This window comes from Ambystoma mexicanum, chromosome 2p (assembly GCF_040938575.1).
Source record: "Ambystoma mexicanum isolate Mex_15411 chromosome 2p, UKY_AmexF1_1, whole genome shotgun sequence".
NCBI lineage: Eukaryota > Metazoa > Chordata > Amphibia > Caudata > Ambystomatidae > Ambystoma > Ambystoma mexicanum.
This window is the reverse complement of record NC_090923.1, coordinates 933,691,583-933,718,920: the sequence shown is the minus strand read 5'-3', so window position 1 is coordinate 933,718,920 and position 27,338 is coordinate 933,691,583. Positions and strand designations below refer to the sequence as shown.

The 27,338-nt window shown below is 47.1% G+C and overlaps 1 protein-coding gene across 2 annotated transcripts in view; it reads left to right on the top strand.

Annotated features, from left to right (window-relative positions):
* Positions 1–27,338, top strand: part of ERCC2 (ERCC excision repair 2, TFIIH core complex helicase subunit) — a 1,037,455-nt gene that overhangs the window by 235,095 nt on the left and 775,022 nt on the right. For both annotated transcript variants that reach the window (XM_069644679.1, XM_069644680.1), the window contains exon 5: positions 27,197–27,310. In XM_069644679.1, coding sequence (XP_069500780.1) covers positions 27,197–27,310 — 114 coding nt within the window. The remainder of the gene's footprint in view (positions 1–27,196; positions 27,311–27,338) is intronic.

The following is a 27,338-nucleotide window of genomic DNA, read 5'->3' as shown; positions in this document are numbered from 1 at the left end:
CTCTCCGGCTGCATCATGCACTGTCACCGGTTGGCAAACCGACCGCTGCCCGGCCGTCCGAGAGCCCATTCGACCAGAGCGATCGCTGCTACCATGGCGTTCCTGTCTGGTGTGCCCCTGCTGGACATCTGCAGGGCTGCGATGTGGAGGTCGACGCACACCTTCACAAGATTCTACTGCGTCGATCAGGACTCCAGGGAGGAGTCCAGGGTCGGCCAGGCAGTGCTGCGCAACCTGCTCACCTAAGGTGAGCCTGGTGAAGAGGTAAGAGATGCTTAATGTTGAGTTGTTGTATTGCTTAATGTTGAGCCTGTTGCCACCTCCCGTGGTTGTGTGTGTGTACTGCTATGTATTCTCTTATTCATGAGCCTGTGAATCCATGCCAGACCCCATGCTGGAGAAGGAACAAGTTACTTACCTGTAACTGTTGTTCTCCAGCATGGGTCTGGCATGGATTCACATGCGAACCCTCCCGCCTATCCCTTTGTGGCTCTTCACTTGGTCATACTGCCACTTTACATGCTACCAAATCTGAGGATGGCTGCCAGAGACGGGGCTTAGGGAGAGGGCAGTCATTGGCTGGGGGCAGTATGACCCAGAGACTAGTGATTGGTTACTACTAAGAAAGACAGATCAGAAACGAAACGGATGCTGATTTATTTTTTTCTATACCGAGGATTCCCGGCCTGACGACGGGGAATATTCATGAGCATGTGAATCCATGCCAGAACCATGGTGGAGAACAACAGTTACAGGTAAGTAACTTGTTCCTTATATCTCCTGCAGATAAAGAAATTACTCCCTAGGGGTGAATCTTTGTAGGCTCCATCCCATGCGCTGAAGGAAGACATCGTATTAGAAAAAGGACCTATCACATAACTACCCTAGGAACCAAGTTGGATACTCCATAGAAGGCCAAAGCTGGAGCAAAAGGGACATTTATTTACCTGTTATAGAACAACCTAGTTTAGGTGGAGCTGAAATGCAATAGACTTGGGGTCTTGTGTACCCAGAAAATCTATTCCACGCCTGTCCTTAACTACATAATTGTCTCCAGTCAAATGTAACGCCTGTATACCAAGAAAAAATGTCTTCTGGAGGCAGAAGCGGGATGGAAGAGAGGGGCCACACCTGAAACCCAGCGGATAGCAGCTAAATAACCTCCTGAGTAAGAGGAGCCCAACCAGGGAACCCTGGTGACAAAGAAATATTCCTGAAAAACACCAGGACGAGTTAAATCCGACAAGACGGAGACCTTTAGACCTCCTGAGCTCTTGAAGAAGGATTCTGCTACCATGACAAAAGGAAGGAATTTACAAAAAGAAAAACCTGACCCTAAGAGACAGAACTTGGCAAAAAGAAACAAATCCAACATCCAATCGCTCCCATTCTAGCAATGTTTTGAATCCCCTTGCTAGATGCGCCAGGTGCTTGGACCTTATCCCCTCCCCATGGTTGATTAAACCCCTAGAGGAGCACAATATAACCAAACGAGGATCCCCCTAAACATTTAATATGAAGTTGCTTACAGGAAGATAACTAACCTCAATCCTAGTTAATCTGAACTATCTTGACCCCCCCCCCAGCACCCTGTGCTGGCACTTATTGCAGAACAATCTTCCGTGAGAACCCAAAAGGTGAACCTGCCAAGCAGGTGGCTAAGCGAACCCAGTCACTACTAAATGACTCCCAGCCCTCGGCAAACGCACAGACAGACACTTCAGGAATGGCTAATGCAGAGACGTTGGAACACCCTGTGATAGAAGGATGCAAACCCTGAGGCCCACGCTAAAGCCCCGCTCAGACCCCTAAAATGAATACACTGTTGCACTTATAACTATCCCCCCCTGACCGTAGAAGGGGAGAGCCCTCAGCGGCTCCACTTAACTTATTGAAAAATCCAGGAAATTGGAAATTGGTGCAAAGGAAAGTACACAGACAGGAGGGAAAAGCCCAGAGCAAGCTCTGCACTGGTAATGACAGAACTCCTCTTAAAGGAAAAACCGGAAACCATCCGGTGTTCCTCCTAGAGGTGTAACCTTATGATGCAAATCTCCCCCTGTAAGGGAGGCGGTGAGGGAAGAGGAGGGGGGGAGGAAAGGGGAAATGATGCTGGGATAATCATTGACCAGTAATCGAAAGGCTGAGAAGGAAAAATTGGGACCACAGTCCCTTCAACCCTGAGGCCTGGACCTCTGTAAGCATGCAAGGCTGACTGGCTTCCAAATCAGGGGAAAGGAAAAAAGAAGCACCTAGTAAAAATAGCACTTAAATGATGCTACGATCCCCCAAGTGTCTAAGCGCTGCTATTATTACTACCCACGGTATGTGGTGTTCATTTATCGATCTCAGAAGGATGAAAGGCTAATTTAGACCCTCCCAGGATTCAAAACCTGCGTCAGCAGGCTCTGTACAGATGTCAAAGCAAACACTCTATTTGCTGCGCTGTAGGAAAAATAGAAAGCAAATCAATAAATAAACAGCTCCTTTATGGGTAAAAAACTGGGCTTGTACTCCTCGAGCAGAGGAGAAATTGTATAGGTCACTCGACGTAGCTGAAACGGGCAAAGCCTTGGGAGGAAAGCTATAGAGGCGGGCTCCAGAATGTTATTATTTGGTAACTTTAACCTCTGATACCAACTAGTGTTTCCCAAACACTGCATCGGGGTCAGAACCTGGGCTGCTCAATGCTGTCTTGCACTAAGATTGAACAGTTACCCTTGAGCTGACTTTGCCCCCGGCAATAGTTAAAATTGTATAATAAAGGTCATATTGGGACAATAATAAAGGTCCTCACGCCACCCTTACAGAGTGGACTTGGCGTTGCTGAGCAGGCTAACCCCATCTGCACATCAAGCCCCCACAGCCCTCCATAGGGACATTACGGGTTTTTTACCTTTTCAGCTTGTCGAGAGAAAACTCAGTGATCTGAATTAACACAGTTACCCTACTTCCAACCTTCATCGAACCCTCTTTTTTGGGACTTTTCCCTTTGTCTGGGCCAAGACGGATACCAGCACTGTTTTTCTAATATTCTTACTCCTTATGAAGGCAAGTAGCTTAGAGATCACCCAATATTTGTATAAGGAAAAATAGGGACTGAGGGAGCAATTGTTATTGGGAAAGAAATGCCTAAGGAAACGGACTGAGTTGTCCTGAAACTAATTAATGTAGAGGGCGAGAACATTTTTACTAAAAAAGATAAAAGGTTAAGACAAGACAAGGTTAACACAGGTTAACACAAGAGTGATGGCTAGAGAAGAAGGCAAGGCCCCCCTATGGGTCTGTTTACAACCACCTCCACACACACTTTTCTTTGAAGTACTAATAAATAAATATAAATAATAATAATATATAAAATGTCCTAGGAAGGGGATTACGCCCCAACAGGGATCCGAATCCTGGTTCCTTATAAAATGCTGATGCTTACTGAACCATCCGGACAACTGCCAATCAGAAAAACGTAAATGTGCTCCAGGCACAGCTTAAAAATATTGTTTAGCAAAAAAGTACACTGAGCAAGTGCACCTCAACCGCTCACCCTAACAGGGTGTGGTAACCAGCGGTCTACGAGGGGCCACCTCGCAGTAGAACACAGGCAAAGCCTGCCACCAAGCAGGTTTATGGCACACCTACAGTGAAGGAAATCACCTATGCCATATGCAACTCTTAAACAAAGCTGCAGACTGGTAGCGCATTAGGCTTATGAGCGGGCGTAAATTGGATTGCAAAATATTCTTATTTAAAAAATGAAATTAAACATATAGAATCTTTTCCAAAAATATATATAAAGAAACATGCATGTAAAACATGCCGCTCTATCCTTGAGCTTCCCTGTTTCTGGAGTGCAGCAGAAGCTTTACTACACCATAATAATAATAACCATATTCGAAAAACACACTTAAATCAAAGGAGGCATACTTTTAAAATCATATATTTCATGCTCTCAAAATGAACACTGCTGCCCATCTTGGACATTGAACCTGGGTCGTCAGCACTGCAGTCTCTGTACATGCCCCTGCGCCACTGTAGCACTGCTTTGCTATATGGCAGGTGTTGCTCCTCTAATGCACCTGCTAAACCCAGATATTAATTAACACTGAACAAAACACAGAGACCCGTGCGCGCCGGGACTGAAGCGTTATCAGCTTCATTTAAAACCGCTGCGCAAGGGCCCAAAAACAGGACGACAACAAAGAGGCTTGCGCGCGGAAGCACAACAGGGCAGGCAAGCCCTTCAAAGCACCTGGTACTCCCAGCTGTCCTAAATCAAATAGGCCCGTGCGTGCCGGGTGTGAAGGAAAACGCTTCCATTAGACCAGCGCGCAACAGGACCCCAACAGGGCAGGCAAGCCCTTTGAAGCAATTGGAACTCCCCGGAGACCTCTAAATCAACAAGGCCTGTGCGCGCCGGTACTGAAGCAAAAGCTTCCATTAGGCCGGCACGCACGGGATTAATAAGAAAAACAACACGCCCCAGCCCGCGTGTGAAAACTTCTAGTCAGTTGTTAATATAACGCGCTTGATACACAGAGCGCGAGCGTAAAAAATGTATAAAACACCAAACACCACATTAATAAAAGCAGCGGTCTCCCAGATATAATGTTAATAAAAAAATTAACAGATACATTTACAATTTACGGCCTTAATGTATTATTAAGGCCTACTACTACTGACTAACATGCAAGACACAACTAAAAGGAGTGACTTAGCTGTGGTGTCAGCAGCAAAGAAAGAGGAGTTGGGACTGGAGTAAAGGACCTCTATAGAGGAGGGTCCCTGCTCATTGGTCTCCGGCAGGGCATGACCTGTCCTCCATGATGGATTGGGCAGTCCCCCCCCATGTATTGACATTGAACTCTATTTATTTAGTTCTGTTTTCAAACTTTTTTGTTTGTAAAAGTTTTTTCTTTGCGACTGTGGTTTCAGAGTAAATATTGTAATGCATAATATGAGCCTCCTGACTTACCATAGACTTCAAGGCATCTTTTATAAAGCTTTGTCGACGGAGATAGATGCCTCGGGCTCTGTGATCTATCTGCTCTGAGCAGAGATCACTGAGCCTGAGGCGCCTTTCACCCTTTGCAAACCCACGGGCTCCGTGATCTAATCTGCATATTGGATCACAGAGCCAGCGGGTTCGCGAGGGTCAGTGACCTGGGGAGGGCAAACAAAGGGACAGTAACTTCCTCTGATGAGGGGTCATCAGCGGAAGTTACACTGACTGACAGAAGTGCCGCCAGCCTCAGCTTCGCTGTGGCTGGCTGGCACTTCTGTCAGCTTGCCCGACATAATGACGGGCGCATCTCCCGTCGCGGACGCTGCGGGATAATGCGTCCTGCCAATGTTGTGTGGGACTGGGGGCCCCGGCAGGGCCCCGGCTCAGCCCCACTTTCTGGAGACTGCCAGGGCCCGGCCCACTTAAAGCACTGCACTTAACTATGTTTAGTTTTTATAGACCTATTTAGACATAAAAATAGATATGAACATGTAGAATGCTTTCACAACGAGATTTGTAGCCAAAATAGTACTTATTTGGCTGAAGAGCAGAAAAAGAGGAAGGGACCTAGGCAGAAAGTGTCATATCCCAGAAAGACAGACACTAACCGAACTACTCAACAGAAAGACTAAGGGGATTTGTAGTGCTTTTGTTGGAAATAAAAGAGAAATGTATGTGTTTTTTCACACACAGACTTTTTGAAACTGCTGAGTGAAAATAAGAGGTTGAAGCATAATACTTGCCTACAGTCTTGACATAGAATTAATTGTGCTTTTGATGCAATTCATGGACATTGTCTTTTTATTTATTATTGAGATCTATACTAGATCCTGTGTATGTGGCTCATGTATGTTGAAAGAAAAGGTGATTTGCGAATGCACAATCATATGATTTGAAATCTACAGATGAACAGGAAGCATCAGAATTAAGTACAGAAGATTGTCAACATATTCAATGATGAAGTTACCATGAACTAAGGTAATCAGACAAAATATAAAACATTTGTTAGCTAGACCTAGATTATTTCAGAAAAATTAATAGTGGAAGCAAATATAAATCAACCTTCACCTCTCAGCTAAGTTCTGGAAACATGCTAGACATAGTCTTTGAGCCAATACCTAAGGAATTGAAAATGAAAGGATAAAGCAACTTCACATAAAATAAAAATGAGATGCAATGTCATTGTTCGAGAACGGGAAGCACTCAATTGATAAAACATGATGAAACTAATACAATTAGAAAAGCAAACAAAGGTGGCAACATAGTGAATCTAGAGAAAAAAATAGTATATACAGGAAGATGAAAAGCATTTATCCCGTGGCTATACAATTCTAAAAGAAGACCCTAATAAAAGAATACAAATTAATATTAGAACATTTAGATACGTGTCACTATGATGGCCTCATAAACAAAAGTAAAGCACAGCTTTAATAGGTCATACGTCCATCTACACATTGCATTAACTTTCTCCTAAAGGAACCTACATGGGGATTTAATTGTTCACCTCTAGTGGAATATTCAGCCTTCCAGAACATTTGTCAGACTTTTTCGACAAATTGTTTTCTCTCATTGGCCACTAATAACCTAATTTCTTGAAAGCCAATATGGATCTCTCTTGAACAAAATACAGTTGATTAAATGGTAAAGCCACTATCTGTTGGTGATGTCTGCTGATGTCACTTTACACATCTCCATAGAGCACCATCCTGGAATGGAAGCAGCCACACATTACCTCAATCTACAGTCGGGTAGTCTGTATGCCAGAAACAAGATATTGGATATGTTTGAGCTTACACTTTGTAACTGCTCTTTATTTGATGGTCCCTTATATAAACAGACATGTGGAGTAGCTTTGGGAGCAACATTCGTACCGACATTAGCCAACCTGTTCATGCCATGTTTTCAAAAAGTATATTGCACACAACTTATTACAGACCAACACAAAGGAAAAATCATCTTGTGGCAAAGGTTTATAGGTGACATAATTGTGTCTTGGAGTGACAATGAAACTGAATTGGAGAAATTTAATATATCAATAATGACTAACAAAACGTCAACCCATGAATCTCAGCAAAAAACATTATCTTTGTACTAGAAAAGGGATTATTTAGTAAAATCTTACACAAAACACGAGAGGAATTCAATGAAACAACTGAAATTACAACAAATTATTTTTTAGAAAGAGGTTACGCAAAAGAAGGCAATTCAAAATCAAGGATTAAAGCAAGTTGGAGAAGTAGACCAAAACGAATCCAAAAACGAAACTAACTTGAACATGGTAAGACTCATTATTCTCATTTTGTCAAAACTCTTTGTAAAATGGTAACATGCCAACCAGTCCAGCTGAACTCTAAAAGGGGCTGTAGGCTGACACAAAGGTACAATTAGTTTGCACACTTATCCACAGAAAATACCCTCCACTGATATACCAAAATAATATACACATTTATTATGTCCCACATATCTAGACCACTTGTTTATAAATTCACACTTCAGCAAAACACAGTAGAACAATACCCAGTGTATTATAAAAACAGTAAATGCCAATTAAGACACTCTGCACCCCTATACTAAAATTTAAGTCGACTATGTCGCCCACAGATGGATTTACAGACTCCCAGAGTGTGGTTCAAGGATTTCTGTTGAAATAATATATATATCAATGGAGAACCCTTTAGACAGGCTTACCTGGGCTTAAAACTGTCTCAAAATATATTATATAAGACCTGTCTAAAGTATGTTCTTGCAGATCTCACCATGTACAGACTGATATGGGTTGTCTGCCCGCAAACATTTTGTTTGCGGGTGGCCTGCCCGCAGTGTAACTGCTTGGGCCCCCGTTTTGACCGTTCATTAAAAACAGGGCCCGACCAATTTTTGTCCCATGCCGCCAAAATCAAGGATGCAGGGCACACCCCCACAATCCCCTGAATCCGAAGATCCTAAACATGGGGAGTGGGGGACACCCCCGCAACCCATTTCTTCATGTTCAGTATTTTTGGATTCAAATTGATCGAAAAAATTCAAACTGATGGTAGTGACCGAATTAGGTCAAATCTACCATTCATTCAAATTTTTTCGATCAATTTGGGTAATACCGTACAGATACCACTTGTGCAAAAATCACTAACCTTTATTTCATTAACTATAAAAAACTATTTTATACACGCCTACTATTTCAAAAGTTAAAACATACATGCATAAGAGTAAAATCCTTCATCCTGTAGGGGTTACCAATTGCTAGTTATCATTCTGCGGTTTAGGGACACCTGGGCTAGAAAGGGGAAACTCCCAGGAAGACGAGAGTGGGATGCCCACTAATGTGCTCCGACTCCGGCTCAAGTCTTTACAAATCGTAATACTTTATGCTGCTTTCAATAAAAATATATCATACAACCTGTCCAAAGTATGTTATTGCAGAATTTACACCAAGTACAGGCACCACTTGTGCAGTAAAATCACTAACTTTATTTCATTAGATATAAAAAAAACATTTTTATGCACATTTTTTCAAAAGTTAAAACATAGCCTCATCTGTCTGCTCGCTCGAATGTTCTTCTAAGGCAGGGTTATCCAACTCAAGGCCGCAAGGGCCATATCCATGCCGGGTTTTCAGGATACCCCTCATTAATATTTGAGATACATTTCCATACAATGATTCTAAATGTATGCAGATGAATATTAATTAGGGATATCGTGAAAACACATCAGGATTCTGCCCCTCGAGGCCCATAGTTTGACAACCCTTCTCGAAGGGCTTCACTATCCTAACGCTCCCCAGGCCAGATTAAGGCATGCATGTTTTTTAAATTGTGCCTGAACAGATACCAAGCTCCTTTCTCTCTGTTCACACACTTGTTCCATTCCCTGATGTTCATGTTCCTACTCTCCACAATGCTGTTGCCCTTCTCTCTCCCGCTCTACCCTTTTCCTATTCCCTCGTCTGTCCATCCAAGGCCGATACTCTCCTTTTGTCTTCTTTCTCTCTTCTCTCGCCCCTGCCCCTCTCCCCTTTCTTCTTACCTCCATCCACTCTCCTCTCATTTCACTCACTTGTCTTTCCTTTTTCCCCTCTTCTCCCATTTCTCCTATCCTCTCTTTGCCGAATCCCTTCCACTCAACCCACCAAACGCTGGCTCACTCACATCCTCACTATCACGACCTGGTACCACTCTCACTATCAGCACCTCACTGTTAGCAATCCCCTCAAAGCTCCACTGTAAACTCTGTCTTTCACCTGGTCTCTAGGTCCACCTCTTCTACTCCCGACCTCACTCTTATTTTCTTGGGCTAATCGATTATAGTCCTCTCTTTCTGTTTCCAACCTTCCCCCTCTCCTGCATTGGTCCGGAACCTAGGCAGACCATAAACGCCCCGGAATGGTTTTCATATTGGAAATTTGCCTTATTTTCTTTCGCAACATTCAAATATGGTTTTGGAAAAATGCAGTGTTCGCTCTGTTCTGCCTTCTACAAACGCTGCAGTGAGTATAGCTGATTTGGCATGGCTTGTGGCTCTTTGTACGTGGGTCCTTGGAGGCTCTAAGAAAGACCTCTGGTTCCCTTCTTCACGTCTCTGGTGGCTGCTAGGCATGCTGGTATTGGAAGTTCTATGAGAGAAAAAGAACTCTGACAGCATTGGAACGGCAAAATATGGCGTGATTGATAGTGGCACCATATTCATTCAACACTGCACATACAGGGAGGGCAGTCTCTGGAGCCCTCACAACTCCCTCTCTCCTCCCCCCACACCTTTGGTAAAACCCCAGTAGGCCTCCTGCCCCAGGCTGGGAAGGGTCCCTGTTGCCTCCTGACAGGGTCAGGCCGTTGACCCTGTGACAGAGCACCACCCCTTCTTCTGAGTCCTCTTACTCCTCTTACTCTCTAGGTAGCTGGAAGTATCTAGAGAGAATCTCATGTTTGCTTGTTTCTTCCCTTTTAGATGTTCCGTGGTGAAACCAGCGTAGATTTCATGGGTTTGGTGTTTTAATGCAGGCCATCCACAGCAAAGGGATGTGGTCAATGACCAACTTGAATTTTTGGACTGTTCAGGGTTCAAAATTAAGATTTGATGAGCAAGAGCTAAAACCAGTTCCTGGGTATCTGGCATCATCCAGCAGGCATGAGCTACTGCTGGGGAACCAGGAGCAAATGGACCGCACATTGCAAATCTAACGTCCACAAGCACATGTAATAATTCTGCCCATTACGTATGCTCCATTATATTTGAATGCGTCTAATTCTTCTTTATTTGCATTCTTAGACATTCAAAGTATATGTCACACATGCATGTTTGTAAGGCACCAGTTGGCTGGGGAGACAAAAGTAGCTCTTGGTATCTATTGGTATTAAGCTAACCAGGCTCTCCCAGTGTAGAAACGGGTGCTTAATAGAGCCCAGCAGTTTTGAACCCTGCTGTTACATAATACCTCAAGCTGTGGACAGTCCATTTCACTACCACGCATTCCAATTCTATGATTGGGTTGTTCTTTTCCCGGGGCAAAAAACTTTCTTCTGATGTGTAGAGGATAGGCTTTTCTTCCCATCCTGAATTTGTGGAGAAACCACTCCCAGTCCCATGAGGGAGGTGTCGGATTGTGTAAATTCCTTGGTGATGTCAGGCAGAGCGAGTACAGGGCTAGTACACAGTTTAGCTTTAAACTTTTCAAAGGCGACATGAGCCTCTTAGTCCCAGCAGAAGGGTGTGACTTTGTAGCTTTGTCAATTAGGGGTACCACCAGTGAGAACATGTTAGGAATGAAGTGCCAGTAATACCCCTCCAACCTAAGGAAAGCACTTATCCTCCTTTGTCCTTGGGCGGGAGGCGAGAGGGGCACATTTTACTGTGTGAGGAGCCAGTAATGAGACACAGACACAGAAGAGACATGGTTGTGGCTACAAACGTTTATTAAAACAAATGGGGGTTGGAAAATGCCTCACTATCCCTAATCTAGGAGTCATTTTGCTACCTCAACCAACACTAATGGGTCTGTCCTGTGTCACGATGTCCAAATAAAGGTACGTCCTGTGCCCGTAATCCTATTCTGGCCCTCACACTATAAAATAACTCAAAGGTGTAAAGGGTATTGTCTCTTGTTTTCTCAAAGTGCTCAGATGATTATAACAGTTCACAAACTCAAGGGCATGATTCTTCCTTGAGATACATTACAATATGCACCCACTTTTATCTTCACCTGGCATACTCCCCTGCCAGGACTTTATTATGCAAACACTTAACTTCACCTGGTATACTTTTTGCCAGGACTTTATTGTACACAACACTTTCTCTTTAAGGTAGGGGTTTAACAACCCATTCGTAACTGGTTCCACAAATACTTTCACTTCCTTAATGACTTTCTATGTTTTTATGAAGCTGCACACTCGGTTAGACAACCCGGTAATTCATTTGTGTTCTGTCGGGTAGCCAATATTTTCTAACTTTCCTTCAGTTTCTTGCACTCTATTATTCCTAATAAGCGGCATACGCTTGCGGCAACCCAATGATCCACTTGTGTTTCCTAGGCTTACCGTTAGCCTCCAGCGTTCCTTCGCTTTCTTCTGTTTCGTGTATTGGCTCTGCATGCGCCCCGTTAAGCGCTGCCCCTTCATCGTGCCTTTTTTCTCGGTGCGCAGTTCCCGCTGCTCTCTTGACTCAAGCGGTGAACCGTCTGCACCTTGGCTTCTTCCTGGATTCGGATTTGCGTTCACGTCGCCTGTCACAGCATGTTTCTCTCCAGCGTGTTGTTCGGCTTCGTTATGGTTTGCAAGGCAGACTGCCATCATCAGCTCCCTCCACATCAGCTGCAGCCAACGCACATTTACACTTCCCAGCTTCATTATACCTGTTCCAACAACTAGATGCTGCGTTGGTCGCCCGGTTCTAGTAATCTTCATTACTCTGTTGTTCTTCGTGTCAGTTATGAGACCTTCTCTTGAATGCATGGCAGAAGTGGATACTGAACTTCATTGGGAGTGATCATCACTGCTCCCTGCCTTTTCCTCGTCCCAGTTGTCAATATATTATTCCCAATGGGAGTTTGGAGAGTTGTCAAAGTGAAATTACCAAGAAGTTGGGGAAGAGTGTGGCAATATGCCATTAAGGTATGGGCAATAGAGGAAACCTCCCTGAAAGGGACGGGGGTTTTGGGGGGGTATGTTGTTTCTTCCAACAACGCCCTGTCTTTTCCCCAAGGTGTATCGCCATCCCAGATGATCCTCTCTCATATAGCTGCCCCTAGGGTCAGGATCACTTAGCACCTGCTGTCCCCTGGACACACATGGGGATGCTTTCTTAGGAAAAGAAGTGAAGACCTCATTGGATTCATCACAACTGCCTCAACCTTACTGTGATGTGGCAACACTAGGCTGTCACTGGTGGCACTGTTGCGCGAAGAATGGAGTAGACTCGATCCGTGCCGCTCTGCCCCGGATTCCAGCCAAGTGCCACAAAAAAGCTAAAATAGACAGGGCCTGCCCCTCAGTTTTCACAGCTGTAGCTGGGGGAAGGTGCCCGGCACACCAGGACGAAGTTTGGGACGCTGACCGAAACTGATCGGTCCATGAAGCCGGTGAACAAGGGGGCCGCAGACAGAAGGAACGAAAATGGCAGCCATACAGTCAGGCCGGTGAAGGAGCGATAAGCCGGAGTACAGCCCACAGCGGAGAGGAAGCGTGGCATTTGGGACCCGGAAAGCGGTGTCCCAATGCAGAGAAGGGTGGTTTGAAGTAGCAGACACACCCGCACAGATAAGGAGGCTGGAGACTGAGAGGGACTGGAGAGAGACAGGCGAGAGCGGTAAGGGGCCCTGCCGGCCTGAATAATCGGAGCAGGAAATCGGGAGCAGACGGCAGCCAGGATTTACAAGCGGCCCTGTAAGAGGTAGGATTGCGCCCCCCACAGGAGGCCATTAATATCGCCAAGGAAGCGGCACACAGCAGTGGCCTTGACTGGAAGTGACTGGGACTCCACATAGACTGAGCAGGCTGGGGGAGGTCTGTGAAAATAAGGCAGCGTGTGGAGAGGCCCAACCTACATACAGTGTTGCCTCTCGGGGGCACCACGCATATGCACCAGGGACCGCCTGCATCATCAGGCCAGAGGCGCATACCCAGAGTTGCTGCTGAGAGACCAGAAGAAGGGCCACAACTCTGGCAAGGGTGTAAGCAGACTACTGATCTGTGTGCCGGGGGAGCAAAGGGGCCACAGCATACCCCAAACATAATGCACAGTAGTCAGAGGTGAGGAGGGAGCCCGAATCCCAAAGGCAAAGGAACTGGCCCGGTGGGCTCTCCCCTCCTCCTGCCCTGGACATCAGTGCAAAAAGCTCAGCACTTCAATTGACAGCTGCACCAGTACAGAAACCTGCATAAGTGTATCCCGCACCTGGACAGTCGTAAGAATGGCCAGGGACCAGAATAAAGTGAAGAGAACAGGGGGCCAAACAAATATGAACGCTTACACCACAGGAGGAGCGGCGGGACAAGTAGGCCCAGGAGGGGAAGTGGGCAATACGGAAGATACAAGCAGGCAATCCTACAGGCAATCCAGGACTCCAAGCTACAGCTGGAGCACAGAATTGACTCAGTGGGCATAGATGTGTGGCTCCTGAGGCAGGACTTAAAAACATGTCCACCAGAGTCCAAGAAGCTGAAGTCCGTATCTCAGCAGTGGAAGACACCTTAGCGCTGCTACAGAGAGATCATCATTGATTAAAAGAATGGCACTGCTCGAAAGCAGGATGGACGCTCACACCAAAATAATATACTCCTGAGTCCATGGAGTTGTTCCTCATACAACTCATCAAGGACTGGATGAGGCCACAAGGCCTGCCAAGATTCTTTTCCATTATATGTGCGCACATAGTGCCTGGGAAAGAGTTACCACTGGGGGCTCCACCCAGTTAAGTGATAGCTAAATTGATGCATTACAGAGACACAGATGCTGTTCTCCAAATGGCCCGGAAGAAAGGGCCCCTGGTGTATAATGGAACACCAATTGCACTGTACCCAGACGAAGGCGAGACAGACATTTGAAGCTGCTAAGAGGAAGCTCCGGGAGAAAGAGATAAATACGTAATGATGCACCCAGCCACACTTCAAGTTTGTGGGCCGCTGGGGTACACTTTTTCAACAAACCCTCGGAAGCCTGGGAGTGGGCAGACTGGCCAGAAATGACTGGCTGAAAATCCACAGCAGGCGATACCAGGCAAGGCTAGGCCCCTTGAAACAGTCAGAGTCACAGACAACCGATGAACAGTAATATGCAGGGCTGGAGACTGAACTGGCATACAGCAAGTAAAGTGGCCACAAGTACAATCGCAGGGCAGGACCCCATTTATATTTGTTAATATCCTTGTTAGGTAATAAACCACAGCGGCCGGCGGTGGGAGAAGGGACAGGGCGACTCTACTGTGTGGCCCCCCAAAACTGATTCCTGAGTCCTGACTCCGAAGTTTGGGAGAGGGACTGTTCAATGTCTTTAATGTTGGTGGTTCGACAGATGCTTCTGAGTTGGGGAAAATATGGGGTGGGACGAGGTAGGTTCAGGTTTGGAGGGAGGAAGAGTTGGGAGGAAGTTGGAGGGTTGCGAAAAGGGGTTGGGGGTTGAGTTCTACGTTTACAGCACAATGTGGAATGCCCATGGGTCAGGAAGAGTGTATTGGTGAGTCCGACGAGCCTGGGGGCCCAGGTGCTACAGGTAGTGGCAATGGCAAGTAGAATTCTTCGATGCCTGATGTGGAACATCAATGGCATGCTAAGCAAGATAAAGAGAAGCCTGGTAATGCGCCACTTAAGGGAACAGAAGGCAGATATTTTCTTGCTTCAGGAAACGCACTTGATGAGTTTAGTATGTAAATGCCTTAGGAGCGGTCAATATGAGGTGGTGGAACATGCAGGTTACCACAGAGGTTCCCAGTGGGGCGGCAATCTTGATACATAAGTCAATACCCCTGCAGGTTAGTAAGGTAGCCAGGGACAACAGGGGGCAATATTTGGGTATTAAGGGGACTCTGTGGGGGGCAACTTTCTTTGTCACCAACTCCTATGCGCCTTCAAACACTAATGACACACAGGGCAGACTTCACACTGGTGGGAGACGACTTTAATGATGTTGCGGAAATGGGGCTGGACCGGTGTCCAGGGGAGCAATGTGCCCAGGGGGCGGGAGGAGCATGCATTTCTCATGCCACTCGAGGGGGCCCGCGATTCGCGCTCCGGACTCGATTACATGCTAGTGCCCTGCACGGCTGTAGGTAGGGTGACAGAGGCATGATACCTGCCGAAAGGATTATATGATCACCCCCCCACTTCTGATTTGCTGAGAGAGGAGAGAGGGAGTTGGGGTGAGGGAATGGAGATTGAATGCCTACCACTTGGGGAATGCCAGGATCCGGTAGACCATTCGGGAAGGGTCTGAAGAATACTTCACCCTTAACACGGGGACTGTGAGCAGCAGGTCCATGCTATGGGAAGCATTTAAGGCAGTGATGCAGGGAAAGCTCGCTGGGCAATTGGGGCAAGAGAGAGGGAAAGGCAGGCCAGGCTACGAGGGAAAGAGAGGGAGGTAGCGGAGGCAGAGTTGGAAGATGCCCAGGCACCATCGGCCGAAACGAAGAGGACACTGGCTAAGGCCGAGAGTGAGAACAGGGAGGTTGCAATGGACGAAGCGTGATGAGCACACCTTATTAAGCGGGCCAGAATATACGACTTTGGGGGTAAGGGAGGGCGCATGCTTGCATTGCTAGAAATAAGGGAGGAAGGTGCGAGATTGGTCAGAGCCATAAATCGAATTTGGGGGGGGGGGGAGCATACAGAGGGGGAGGCCATTGCCAAGATTTTTGCCTATTACTACCAGACCCCATATGTGGCAATTCTAGGTCCCCTGGCCCCAGAAATAAGTAGGTATTTGGATAACAAAACCCTCCCGTTCCTGGGGGAACAAGAACGCTTGGGGCTGTAAGCGGAAATAAATGAGGAGCTCCTAGATGTGGTTCAGGGGTTACAATCCGGTATAGCACCGGGCCCTAACTGGTTCCAATCTGAGTTTTGGAGGTGTGTATGGGATAGAGTGGGGATCCCATGCTAGGAATGTTACGGAAAAGCCGGGGAAAGAGGTACCTGCCGGAAGATCTCAGAATGGCCAACATAGTAGTCATTCATAAGAAAGGAAAGCCCCCGAATGAGTACCCATCCTACAGACCAATATCTCTCTTCAACGTGGAAACGAAAATCCTTGCCAAAGTCCTGACCAATAGACTACTCCCGCCGATAAATAGCCTGATGCACCCGGATCACAGTGGGTTTGTGGCGGGCAGAGCCACGCGAATGAACCTACGAAGGCTCCACAACGGTATGGCAATGTGTGACTTATTGAAAGGGCTGCACGTGGTAATGGCACTGGATTCAGAGAAGGCCTTCGACTCTGTCGGGTGGACCTTTCTCTGGGCAGTAATAGGTCGGATGGAGCTAGGGCCTCAATTCATGAGCTGGGTGAAACTATTGTATGTGCAACCAATGGCCAATGGCCAATGGTCACGGGCCCGGCATATTCCTCCTGCAGAGGGGCATCCGACAGGGCTGCCCATTGTCGGCTCTGTTGTTTCTAATGGCAATAGAGCCCCTGGCACAGGTGATCAAGTTGGACCAAACCATTGCGGCTTTGTATGGCCTGGAGGGGTGTGGGGGAATAGAATCTTTGTACGCAGATGATATACTAGTGTCCTTGGGAGACCCAGCTAGAACGTGCCCGAGGATGATCGAGATACAGACTTTTGATGGCGCTGCAGTTTCAAAATCAACTGGGAGAAATTGGTAATTTTGCCAGAAAAAGGGGAAGCAGAGGCAATACCAAGGGGCAACCTCCTGAAGGTGGAGACCGAGGTCTTTAAATATTTAGGAATACAAGTGACAAGGGAACCGATACACTTCCTGGAATCCAATCTCGACCCAGTAATTGCGAGACTTCTCGAGGACGGTAGACACTGGGCTCCCATTCCAGTGACCCTGTTAGGAAAGGTTAACTTACTGAAGATTCTAGCAGTCCCCTGATTGCTGTATGTGCTGCAGAACACCCCAGTACAGCTCCTGAATAAACAATTTCATATTATCAATACATTGATTAGAGGAGTGGTGTGGGGGAATAGACATCCACGTATTGCGTTACGCACACTGACAAGGTCGGTGTGGGATGGAGGGGTGGGGCTACTACTGGGCATCCCACCAGATAGTAGCGAATGAATGGCTGCACTCCCACACACACATCTGGAATTACATCTGATGAGGAGCAGACCCATTTCAGGTGTTATATGGGAACCCGGTATGGAAACGGCTGCCCCCGGCGGGTCAGAGATTAGTACATATCAAGGTAGAAGCCACAAAAATGGTGGGCTGGAATGAGAGCAACACATAATTTCAGCCCTTATGGAACAACCCGGCACTGAGGGAAATCTGAAGGTCAACCATGGTGGGTCACGGCGGGGGCAATAAAAGTGGCAGACATAATCGAGCAGAACGCAGTCATACCATTCCAGGGGTTAAGGGACAAGTATGGGCTGGATCAGAGCCTGGGACATGCAGTGGTAATGCAGTTTGGGGGGGGGGGGCAACCAAAGTGGCGGACATAATCGAGCAGAACGCAATCATACCATTCCAAGGGTTAAGGGACAAGTATGTGCTGGGTCAGGGCCTGGGAAATGCGGTGGTAATGCTGTTTGGGGTCAATCTGGATCTCCCTGATCATACCCCCTTGAGATTAACCTGTTCATGGAAGTTCTAACAAAAAAGGGCATCTCAGTATTATACCAGGCCATCAACAATTTCTCAGCACGTCCTCTGACGCTGCTTAAAGAGAAGTGGGAAAGAGATTTGGGTACCCTGGAAGGTGAAGAAAGGGTGGAGGCCCTGGTGGCGGCAAGGGAAGTAAATATGTAATCTCAAATGCGGCTGATCCAATACAAAATCCTGCACAATCCTGGACCGATTACTCAACATGGGTAGAGCTGAGGCGGCCACATGTCTGAAGTGTGGGGAACTGGGGGGCACATTTTATCATATGTTGTGGAACTGTTGGCGGATTGGGGCCTTGTGGGAGGCGGTCCTCCGTAGACTGGAATGAATATACAGAGCAATCCCACAGGATCTAAAAATGATATTGTTACATACTTGTGGTGATTTTAAAGGAAAAAGGTGGGAGAGTAAGCTGATAGCAATTGTGGCAATGGTGGCCAAAAGGGACTTGGCAGTCAAATGGGGCTCGGGGGACAACTCAACAATTGCAACTTGTGAGTCGGCCATGGAAAACTGACGTAGCATGGAGAAGATAGTCTACTGGAGCAGAAGGATGCTGGGAAGATACAGCAAAATATGGGGGAAATGGGAGAACTATGCAGATTAAAGGACTGTAGGGAACACTTTAACACTGCCATTATGGGCCCGAATGGGAAGAACCAGGGGGGTGGGGGAGTGGAGTGGAGCGGGCGGGAACGGGGATGGCGGGGAACCGCATTGTTCTTTGTTATATTGTTTTGTAATGTTTTTGTCGTTTTTGAAAATGCAAAAAAAAAACCACTAGGCAGTTGCTCACTTGGAATTCAAGACATTTTACAGAGCAACATTTTGATGGATTAGCAATTAGCTATGTTCTTCTTGGGCAGTCACAGACAATATTTGGGGTGGTGTGGCAATGTTTTGCTATAGATAACATCCTCAGCATAGGCACCAGCAAATTTCCTGCAGGGTTCTAACACCCGGTCAATTTATCTTTAAAAAGTGCTAAGGCCTCTAAAGGCCGAATGGTAATACCCACAGTTAAATGAAATAGTCATTCAGGGTTAGAGAAGGCTATCTTCTTGACTTTGTGATTTAGGGGGACTTGCCAGTAGCCCTTGATTAGGGTGTATATAAATCTGGCATCCCCTAGAGTTTCCACCAATTCGTCGATAAGCAGCATTGGATAGGAGTCAAATTGGGATATCTCGTTTAATCTTCTAAAGTCAATACAGAAATGCCAGGTGTAGCCAGATTTGGGAACAAGTACTATACAAGTGCACCAGTGACTGTAGAATCTCTCAATGAACCCGATATCCACCATTTTCTTAAATTCCTCCCAATCTTCCTTCTGGCCTCACATAGTCTGTAGGACTTCGGTACAATCTGCACTTTATGAAAGATCCATTGCACCCATCCTGGTTTGGTGGAGAATACGTCTGGATATTGTTCCAGATGTTTCACCAGGCCTTTGTGGCTGTACCTCGTTAAGACTGGCGGTGTGGCCACCCCATGTACTGCCATTGGTAAAGAAGTCTCCCAAATGGTGTTCTCATACAGAGCCATTAAGAGAGAGTTGCTATTCTCCCGCCAATCCTTTAATTTATGATATGATATAACTGAGAGGGGTTTCTTCGGTCTGCCTGATTAACCTTCTGGATCAGATTGGATACAACCTCTGTAATTATGTAGAGCCCATGCATCTGGCCAAAACCTTGCTTTGTGTGGTTTGTAGGAGGACCATCAGCTGTTACACTTAGAAGGATCGAAATAGCAAGGTATGGCATGATTGACAGTGGCACCATACTAATTCAACACATCACATGAATGGGTGGCAGAGACCGGTGCTCTTCCAAACTCCCTCACCCCAACTTTGGGGCAGGACTGGCTCTTGTTAGAAACCCTGAAAGGCCTCCTGCCACAAGCTGAGAGGTGTCTCGTTCACCCATGACTGGGCCAAGCCCTTGACCCTATCACAACTATTTAAGGATGGGTACACAACATTTATTTGAGGGAAAGATTGATCTTTAGGCAACTCCCCCCCCCCCATTTCTGTGGTCCCCCAAACTTTTTGCTTTTATTTTCGAATCTGAACTGACATTTATCCAGTGAAGTGCAGCCCTTAGCTTCACTCCCCTGACCTTTGCTCATTTGTCATGAGGAAACTGACAAGTCCTTAAGGCTGTCAGTACTGGGAAACTGTTTCCCTTCTCTTGCTACAAGGTAACTGTGTATCATTGCACAATGCATCTTACAATGCAGTTATTAGTATATGACCCTAGCATACACTGAGAGGATGTTTTGGTTACTTTTGGTGTGCCTAAAAGACAAGCTGGTGGCAGCAGTTGCATTTTGACTATTTTTGCAATACTTTATTTTAGCCCTACTGCATTTACTACGTTTGGCTGCTAACTGTGCTAGTGTCTAACATGGCGGCGCCAGGAGGTTTCTGCTTGTTCTTTTTACCATCTTCTGTGGCTTTCTTCCTGACCTGCTAGGTCAGGAGATTCCTTTTTAAGAGCAATGCGGTACCTGGGAAAACCTTGGGTTTTGTGTGTGTTGTGTGTGTGTGTGTGTAGGTGTGTGTGTGTAGGTAGAGCCCAGTCTGGCAAGAGATCTTTAGAAGTCCTTTGTTGGAGCTTCGACACTGGGAGTGGAGGAACATCCATTTCAGACGTCTGCTTGGTGTCCTGTGAAACAGAGCCTTGGGAAGTGCCCCCGAGCCCATCTGTGGCTGATCAGTTCGAGGTTTGGGCTACCACGCTGCAGACGTAGCCATTACGCATTGAGGCCTGGAATTTTGGGGATTGACAGCTTGTGCTACCTCTGCCTTGTGCCACGAGGGGGAGGGGACGATGGCTTGAGAGGTATGGATCACCCCCTAGGACCTTGCTGAAGGGAGAATTCCTCGGAGGCAGCCTCAGGCCCCTGACCCCCCAATTTACCACTTAAAGCTGCAGAGCGTCCAGGGGAGTCGGATTCACTTAGGGGCCAAGTCAGAACTCTCAGCCCCAGGCCCAGGTGGTGAAGCGAAGGAGCCGGCCCAGCCCGGGGGGGTGGGGGGGATGCTCAGTTCTTGGAGCACTTCGGTGGACTCCCACTGGGTGAGGTACGGCAGGTGCCGCCTTACCTTGAATTGCGCTGGATGTGGGGCCAGGGCACTCCCCCGGGCGGTGATGTGTGGGTCGGTGCCGCACTGAGTTGGCCTCGGGAGGGGAGCCCCCAGGCAGGCTCTTCCACCGTGCTGTGATCGGCCCCAAACGCCTGTTGGGCCTCAGTCCAGGGGGATGGGGAGGGAGTAGCGGCTTGTGGGTGTCCAGGAATGATGATGATGTAAGGCTAGTCAGCGAGAGCTGTTCGCGAAGGGGTGAACCCCCAGGCTCCCGGGGGTCAGTTGATGTTGTCCCTCCAGGGCGGTGTGCTGTATCCGGAGCGAAGTCAGGGGGCCCTCAGAGAATCTTGCCAGGTGGGGAGGGTACCCAGGCCTCCACAGCGGTAGGGCCCTTGCGACCAGGGCCCCTGTGGAGACGGGACCCCCAGGTCCGTGTGGATCAGGCCCCCATCCGCGGCGGCGTTTGTGCCTCGGGTAGATGTCACGGGGGGCCCAAGGGGTCCGCTGCGGCCCCCACGGACTGCGCTGGGGTGTGTGCAGGAGCTACGGGAGAGGGCTGAGCGCAAGATCCCCAAGAACAGGACCCACCTCAAAGGCAGAGGGTGTGAGGTGTCCCCAGCAGGGCCCCTGCGACCAGGGCCGGGCAGAGGCTGTGCAGCTCGGGCCTGATTGCAGCAGAATGCTCACTTCCGATGCGCTCCTGGAGGGGGGGCTCGCAACCAGGGCGGACGCTGGGCTCACCTCCGCCGCCGAGCCCGATGGCCCACCACGGTCTCCACTGCCTCCAGCAGCCTCCCGGAGCCCCGGCCTGGGCCCGGAAACAGGCACCCAGCGGGTCGCCTCTGGGTCGGTCCTGGCCCCGAGTCCGATGCCGCAGTCCACCCTCAGGAGGGGGGGACGAAGATCCCGGGAGGCGGGACCTCCAAGGCCCTCCAAGGCCTCAGCCCCCGCAGAAGCGCGCCGGGGATCGGCACCCCAACAGTTGGTGCAGCGGGGGGAGGGGAGGCCGCCAGGCGCAGGGAAGAGGAAGGCGCCGCTCGTCAGTGGAGCCCCACTCGGCTCTGCGCTCCACTGGATGCTGCTGGTGGTCCGCCTCGCCGGGGGCAGGTCCCGGAGCCCCTCTGCCTCTAACCCGTGTCACAGGCTCAGATCAGGCCGCATCTCCAACGGTCCCGGCAGGAATAGATGCAGTTCGCCATTTTCTTCGCAGTCTGAAAGCGGGATCCGCAGAGCACGGCGGAACCGGCGTTAGCCTACGCGGTTTCGCATCGGGAGGCTTCCAGGACGTGCACTAGCCTTTGCACAGCACAGCATTGCTTCTTGGCAGGTGTAGACCTCAGATATCACCGGGCATTGTGGCTGGTAGCGTGGCGCCAGCCGGGAGCTCTCACAGAGCAAAGCCGAACGCCATGACTCGAAGCCACTATATCCCCCCTTTTAAAAGTTTGACACTTTTTGGTTTTGCCATTGCTTTCTTGCGCAAGCATTCCTAAACTCGGGAACAGTTTTGCTGACTGCAACAGTGTGTCTTCTAACTCCTGGAACAATCCCCAGAACCCCTACCCTATTTTCTTTACCGCTTCACAAATGTCCTTGGAACTTTGCTGAACCTTTGGGCATAAGGCCCCATCAATATAGGGCTGGACTTTTGAATTTAGGGTTTTGTGATTCCTGGGATCTGACAGTATTTTAATAGTTTAGTTTCGTTTATTGATTTGTAGAGCGCACTTAACCCTGAGGTATCTGGGCGCTTGAGCATAACAGAATCGTTACAGTTACAAATGCAGCAGATTGAATAGTGCATAGGACCAGGTTACAGGTGGTCAGAATGGTAATGGCAATAATCAACATGGCAGGCGATGAAAGAATAGAAAGCACATGTTACAAGAGTGGTCCTAGGACTGGCAATCATCGATACAAAGTGATCAGTACGCGTATAACCTGGATCGTGGTAGCCCATAAGAGCAGGTCAAGACAGATAAGACTAACACGGGTGAAAGGTAACAAAAGTAATTACTCAGAAGTTGGCTAGAATTGATTTAGTTCGAGAGTGGATGCTGGAGTGGTTAGGCAAAGAGCCAGTCTTTCACTTTGTGTCTGAAGTGCCAGAAGGAAGGTTCAGCTCTGATAGCTGGCAGGAGGGTGTTCCAGCATTTGGCTGCAAGTACTGGGAAGCTATACCCTCCTGCCATCCTCAGTTTATACTTGGATATATTGAGGCAGTGTAGGTATGTAGATCCGGTGGGTCTGGTAGAGTGATGTCTTGAGAATTTCGCTGACAAATATTGAGGGGCTACGTTAGCCAAACATTTGTGAGTGATGACACGTGTACAAAGTTTAATTCTGTCATGCATTGGTAGCCAGTGAGCGTCGCGTCTGATGGTCGAGATATGGCAGGAGCTTGGTATGGTCAAGGCACAGCGAAGGGCATTGTTCTGGAGAACTTGCAATCTATCCAGGTTATGCTCGAAGGATCCTAGGAATAGTGTGTTACAATAATCTAGTTTTGACAAGATCAAGGCCCTGGCTAGCGTAAGGCAGCTATTTGTGGATAGGAACGGTTTGCACGCATTGATTAGTTTATTGGTATAAGCAGTAGCGGAGGCTGTAGTGTTCACTTGTTCTTTAAGTGAGAGGGTGCAATCTAGGTAAATACCAAGGGTTCTAACCTCTTGGCAACTTTAATTATGTTGCCATCGATGTTAAAGGAGTTGTACGAGTGGTTGAGTTTGTTGAGACAGGCTTGGGTGCCGACGATCAAGAGGTCAGCCTTGTCGTCATTTAGACAAAGTCTGTGTGTGGCCAACCAGGCCTGTATTTCGAGGTAGATTTCACTAAGCTTTCTAGAATCTCTCTCATAGCAACCAATGAGAGTGATGAGGACCTGAGTGTCGTCCGCATAATTATTGTAGGTGACACCCAGGTTATCAAGCTAATCGAAGAGGAGCTTGATGAAAATATCATAAAGCATAGGTGAAACACAAGAGCCTTGGGGTACTCCACAGTGGATTGGAGCTGGCTCCGCAGCCACAGTGGGTGCGAATACTCTGGTTGTCCTATTTGTGAGGAAGGATTCTATCCAACTGTTGGCATTTGATGAGAATGCTGCTGCGGAAGTGAGATGTTCAGTCAGGATTCGGTGGTCCATAAGGTCGAACGCTGCTGATAGGTCCAGCAGGAGCAGGATGGCCAACTTGCCCTTGTCTTTAGCTTCATCCATTTGGATCTTTAAATCCAGAAGTGCTGTTTCCGTTCCATGTCTGGGTCTGAAGCCAGACTGACGTAGACCGAGAAGATTATCTTCCAACTGCTTTTGTATTTGGAGATATGCTACTCTGTCTATTATCTTTAAATGGAATGGGACCCGTCTCATGGGTCTGTAGTTTGTCGTAATGTTTGGCTCTAGGTTGGGTTTTTTTCAGGAGGGGCATGACCCATTTATTTACCTTCCTTTTCGGATGTTGTGTAGTATTTCTGGAATTATTGCACTCAGCATTCCTGAGACTTTGACCACTTGTTAGCTACCTTGAACTGGTTTGACTATAACTCAGAGTTGTCCCTGTCCCAATGATAGGGTGTTCTTGTATACATCTGTCCAACAGGCCAGAGTGCAGAAAACCAGTCCTAGCAATAGTGATATGGGAGGGGATGTAATCAGACATTAAAATGTACTGTTAAAATACCTAATGCCTGCACAAAAAACGGTTACAAGTCATTTGGTCGAAAATAAATGGTCGACAGGACAAATGGTCGACGCAATTTGGTCAAAAGACAAATGGTCGAATGTTTTTTTTTTGTATTTTCACTTTTTTTTTTTTTTTGGGGGGGTCCCCTCCACCCCCTTTTTTGCTAAAAAAACCCCTTTTTTTTCCTAAACGAAAACCTGAAAAATATATATATAAATTAAATAAAAATTCGACCATTTGTCTTTCGACCAAATTGTGTCAACCATTTGTCTGTCGACCAAATGACTGGACAGCACATAAAACACAACACATTCCTTAATATATTGTAGGTCCACTATCTGGTGATTGGCACACACCATATTGAGACAAGATGTCGGCAGAACAGGAAACCAGACATCCAAACACAGTTAAAGTAATCATTCAGTATCCCAACGCCAACAAAGTTACAATATTTCTAGACCTGTCGGACATAGTACTTGAAAAATATAAATACACACATTAAAGTTAATGAAGGTCTCAGAGGGGAAACATAATTTTAAAACACAACCCGGCACCACCTAAAGACCGGATCTATTTTAGCAAGAATGACCAAGACATTAAGTTTCAGGGAAAATATAGTCACAGTGTCACCAAGAAATAGTGTAAATATGCCTTAACATTCACAGGCGTTGAGAGCAGGACTTTAAAAATACATTTAAAAAAATCACATAAGTGCTAAAAGTTTAGCCTTTGGTCTGAAACTCACTGGGACCAAACTGGATGCAGGAAAAGCTTCCAACGGCAGATAAGTACCCGCCGAAAAGTCACTTTTGGGAAGTTTCAGATGAGTAGAAAGGTTCACTAGCAATCAATGGGACAATGTCAATAGGCCATCCGTCTGAATGGGAATATGCAGACAAATACCAGTTCTCCCCCACAGGCTTGGATTCGGCAGAAAACAACCTCAGGGAGGAATAGTGGAGACTCAATGAAGAGGTGGTTTGAGAACCAGGAGCCCCAGAAGAAGATGCAGCACATCAGGAGAGGCTCCAATGGAAACCAGTGGGCAAATGCGGTTGAGACCCACCTGTGAATTGTCTCAAGCCCAGACCCCAGGGACCTTTTGAGAGTGAGTATCTCAAATAATCTAGGGCCCAGAGATAAGTATTCAATATTTCCTTCCTGAAAGTTGGTTCCAAAGAGGTCTAGACATCCTGATAAGTAGACCCTTGTTTTCTAGGTGTGGTGTGCAGGAACCAATTCTAGCAGGAGGACAGAGATAGCCCAGGAAGAATGACCGGTAGCCAAAAACCCAAACTGGAGATTAGCCAAGGACTCCTCATTCAATTTGTATGCCCAAATATGGTTCTTAAATTGCAGCAACGGTGGGAAATCTCTCTGCAGCTAAGTAACCCTGCTCTTTGGTCAAATCCAGCAGCAGAACTGAGCTTTGGTATTGGGTTTCCCCTGAATTATCACCATTCACAAGAGTGGGCATAACCCGGCTCACCAATCATAATAGGGGATTAGGGACAATGGGACAGCAGGCAGAAACCCCTGATTAGCTGTGAATCTGCTACCCTACCCACCCCCACATGATATGAGATGGTCAGCCCAGGAACATAAAATAGCCTAAAACATTAGAAACCAATAATGAGGCTGCCTCACTTTGCTCATAAAGAGCCCACATGGGCAGGACTGCCATTTTAATCCTATGTTGTGGTTACCCTGAACAAAGGAAGCCAAAATGGCAGCGAGCAGGCCATAACAAAATAAAATACATTGGTACCTAAATGGCTACCAAAAAGGTACAATGGACTACCAATGCAGTAAAATTGCATGCACACTTGGTGAAGCCAAACCTAAATAACAGCTGCCACCAGCCTACCCTGTAAAACTAATGTAGGGTTAAATATTCACCCTAGGGCACAGGTGGGGTGCTTAAGAAGCACCCATGCCGACTCAGGACCTTGTAACCAAAATGAGGCAAAAAGGGTTGCAATGGATGGGGACTTCAGTAGTAAATGTTGCCCTTGATTGCTCAGCCACGTCTAACAGTAAGTGCGGTAGAGAGAGCTTTCAGTAAACCCTTTTAACAAGCTTTTGGTCTGTCTCCCTCGTCACAAGAAAACGGGGAAGAGAGAAACCATCCAAACACTTACTGATTCCCTTTCATGTTTGTGTTACAATATGCTAAATGAAAAGGGCAGTGCTTCATTACTCTTCCTAGCCACATGAACTGAATTAACCCTCTCCAATCCCATTTCGACATGCTGAACCTATTCCAAATTACATTGTTACAGTTTTGAACTCCCACTGCTTCCTCTGTCAATGGGTAGTTTCTTTGTGTGTGTTAAATATGCTGGAGTAATTTTGGTTCTGCTATGATCATGAGTTGTTTTGTGTCCTCATTGTATCCATAATTCATGACATAAAAGGGGATAACAAACCTGATTTCATACCCAAACATTCAACCAGACATTTTGAAACTAAAGGCACTACTGACCTTTTATTTTATTACCATTTATAGATGTAATATTAAAAGTGTTGGCTTGTGACCATGTTGCTTGGAGCTGTTGGTGGGTTATTCTGAGTGCTTCAGAGAACTTGTTAATGTTTGCCTATCTAAACGAGGGTGCCCCATCTTTTTTAACAGGTCATTGAGGAGTTGAGGAAGCTGCTGGAGTTCTATGAGAAGGAGACTGGTGAAAAGATATCGTTCCTGGGACTGGCACTGAGTTCTCGAAAAAACTTGTGTGTGCATCCTGAAGTGAGTTCTTCGATCCCCGACTGTACGC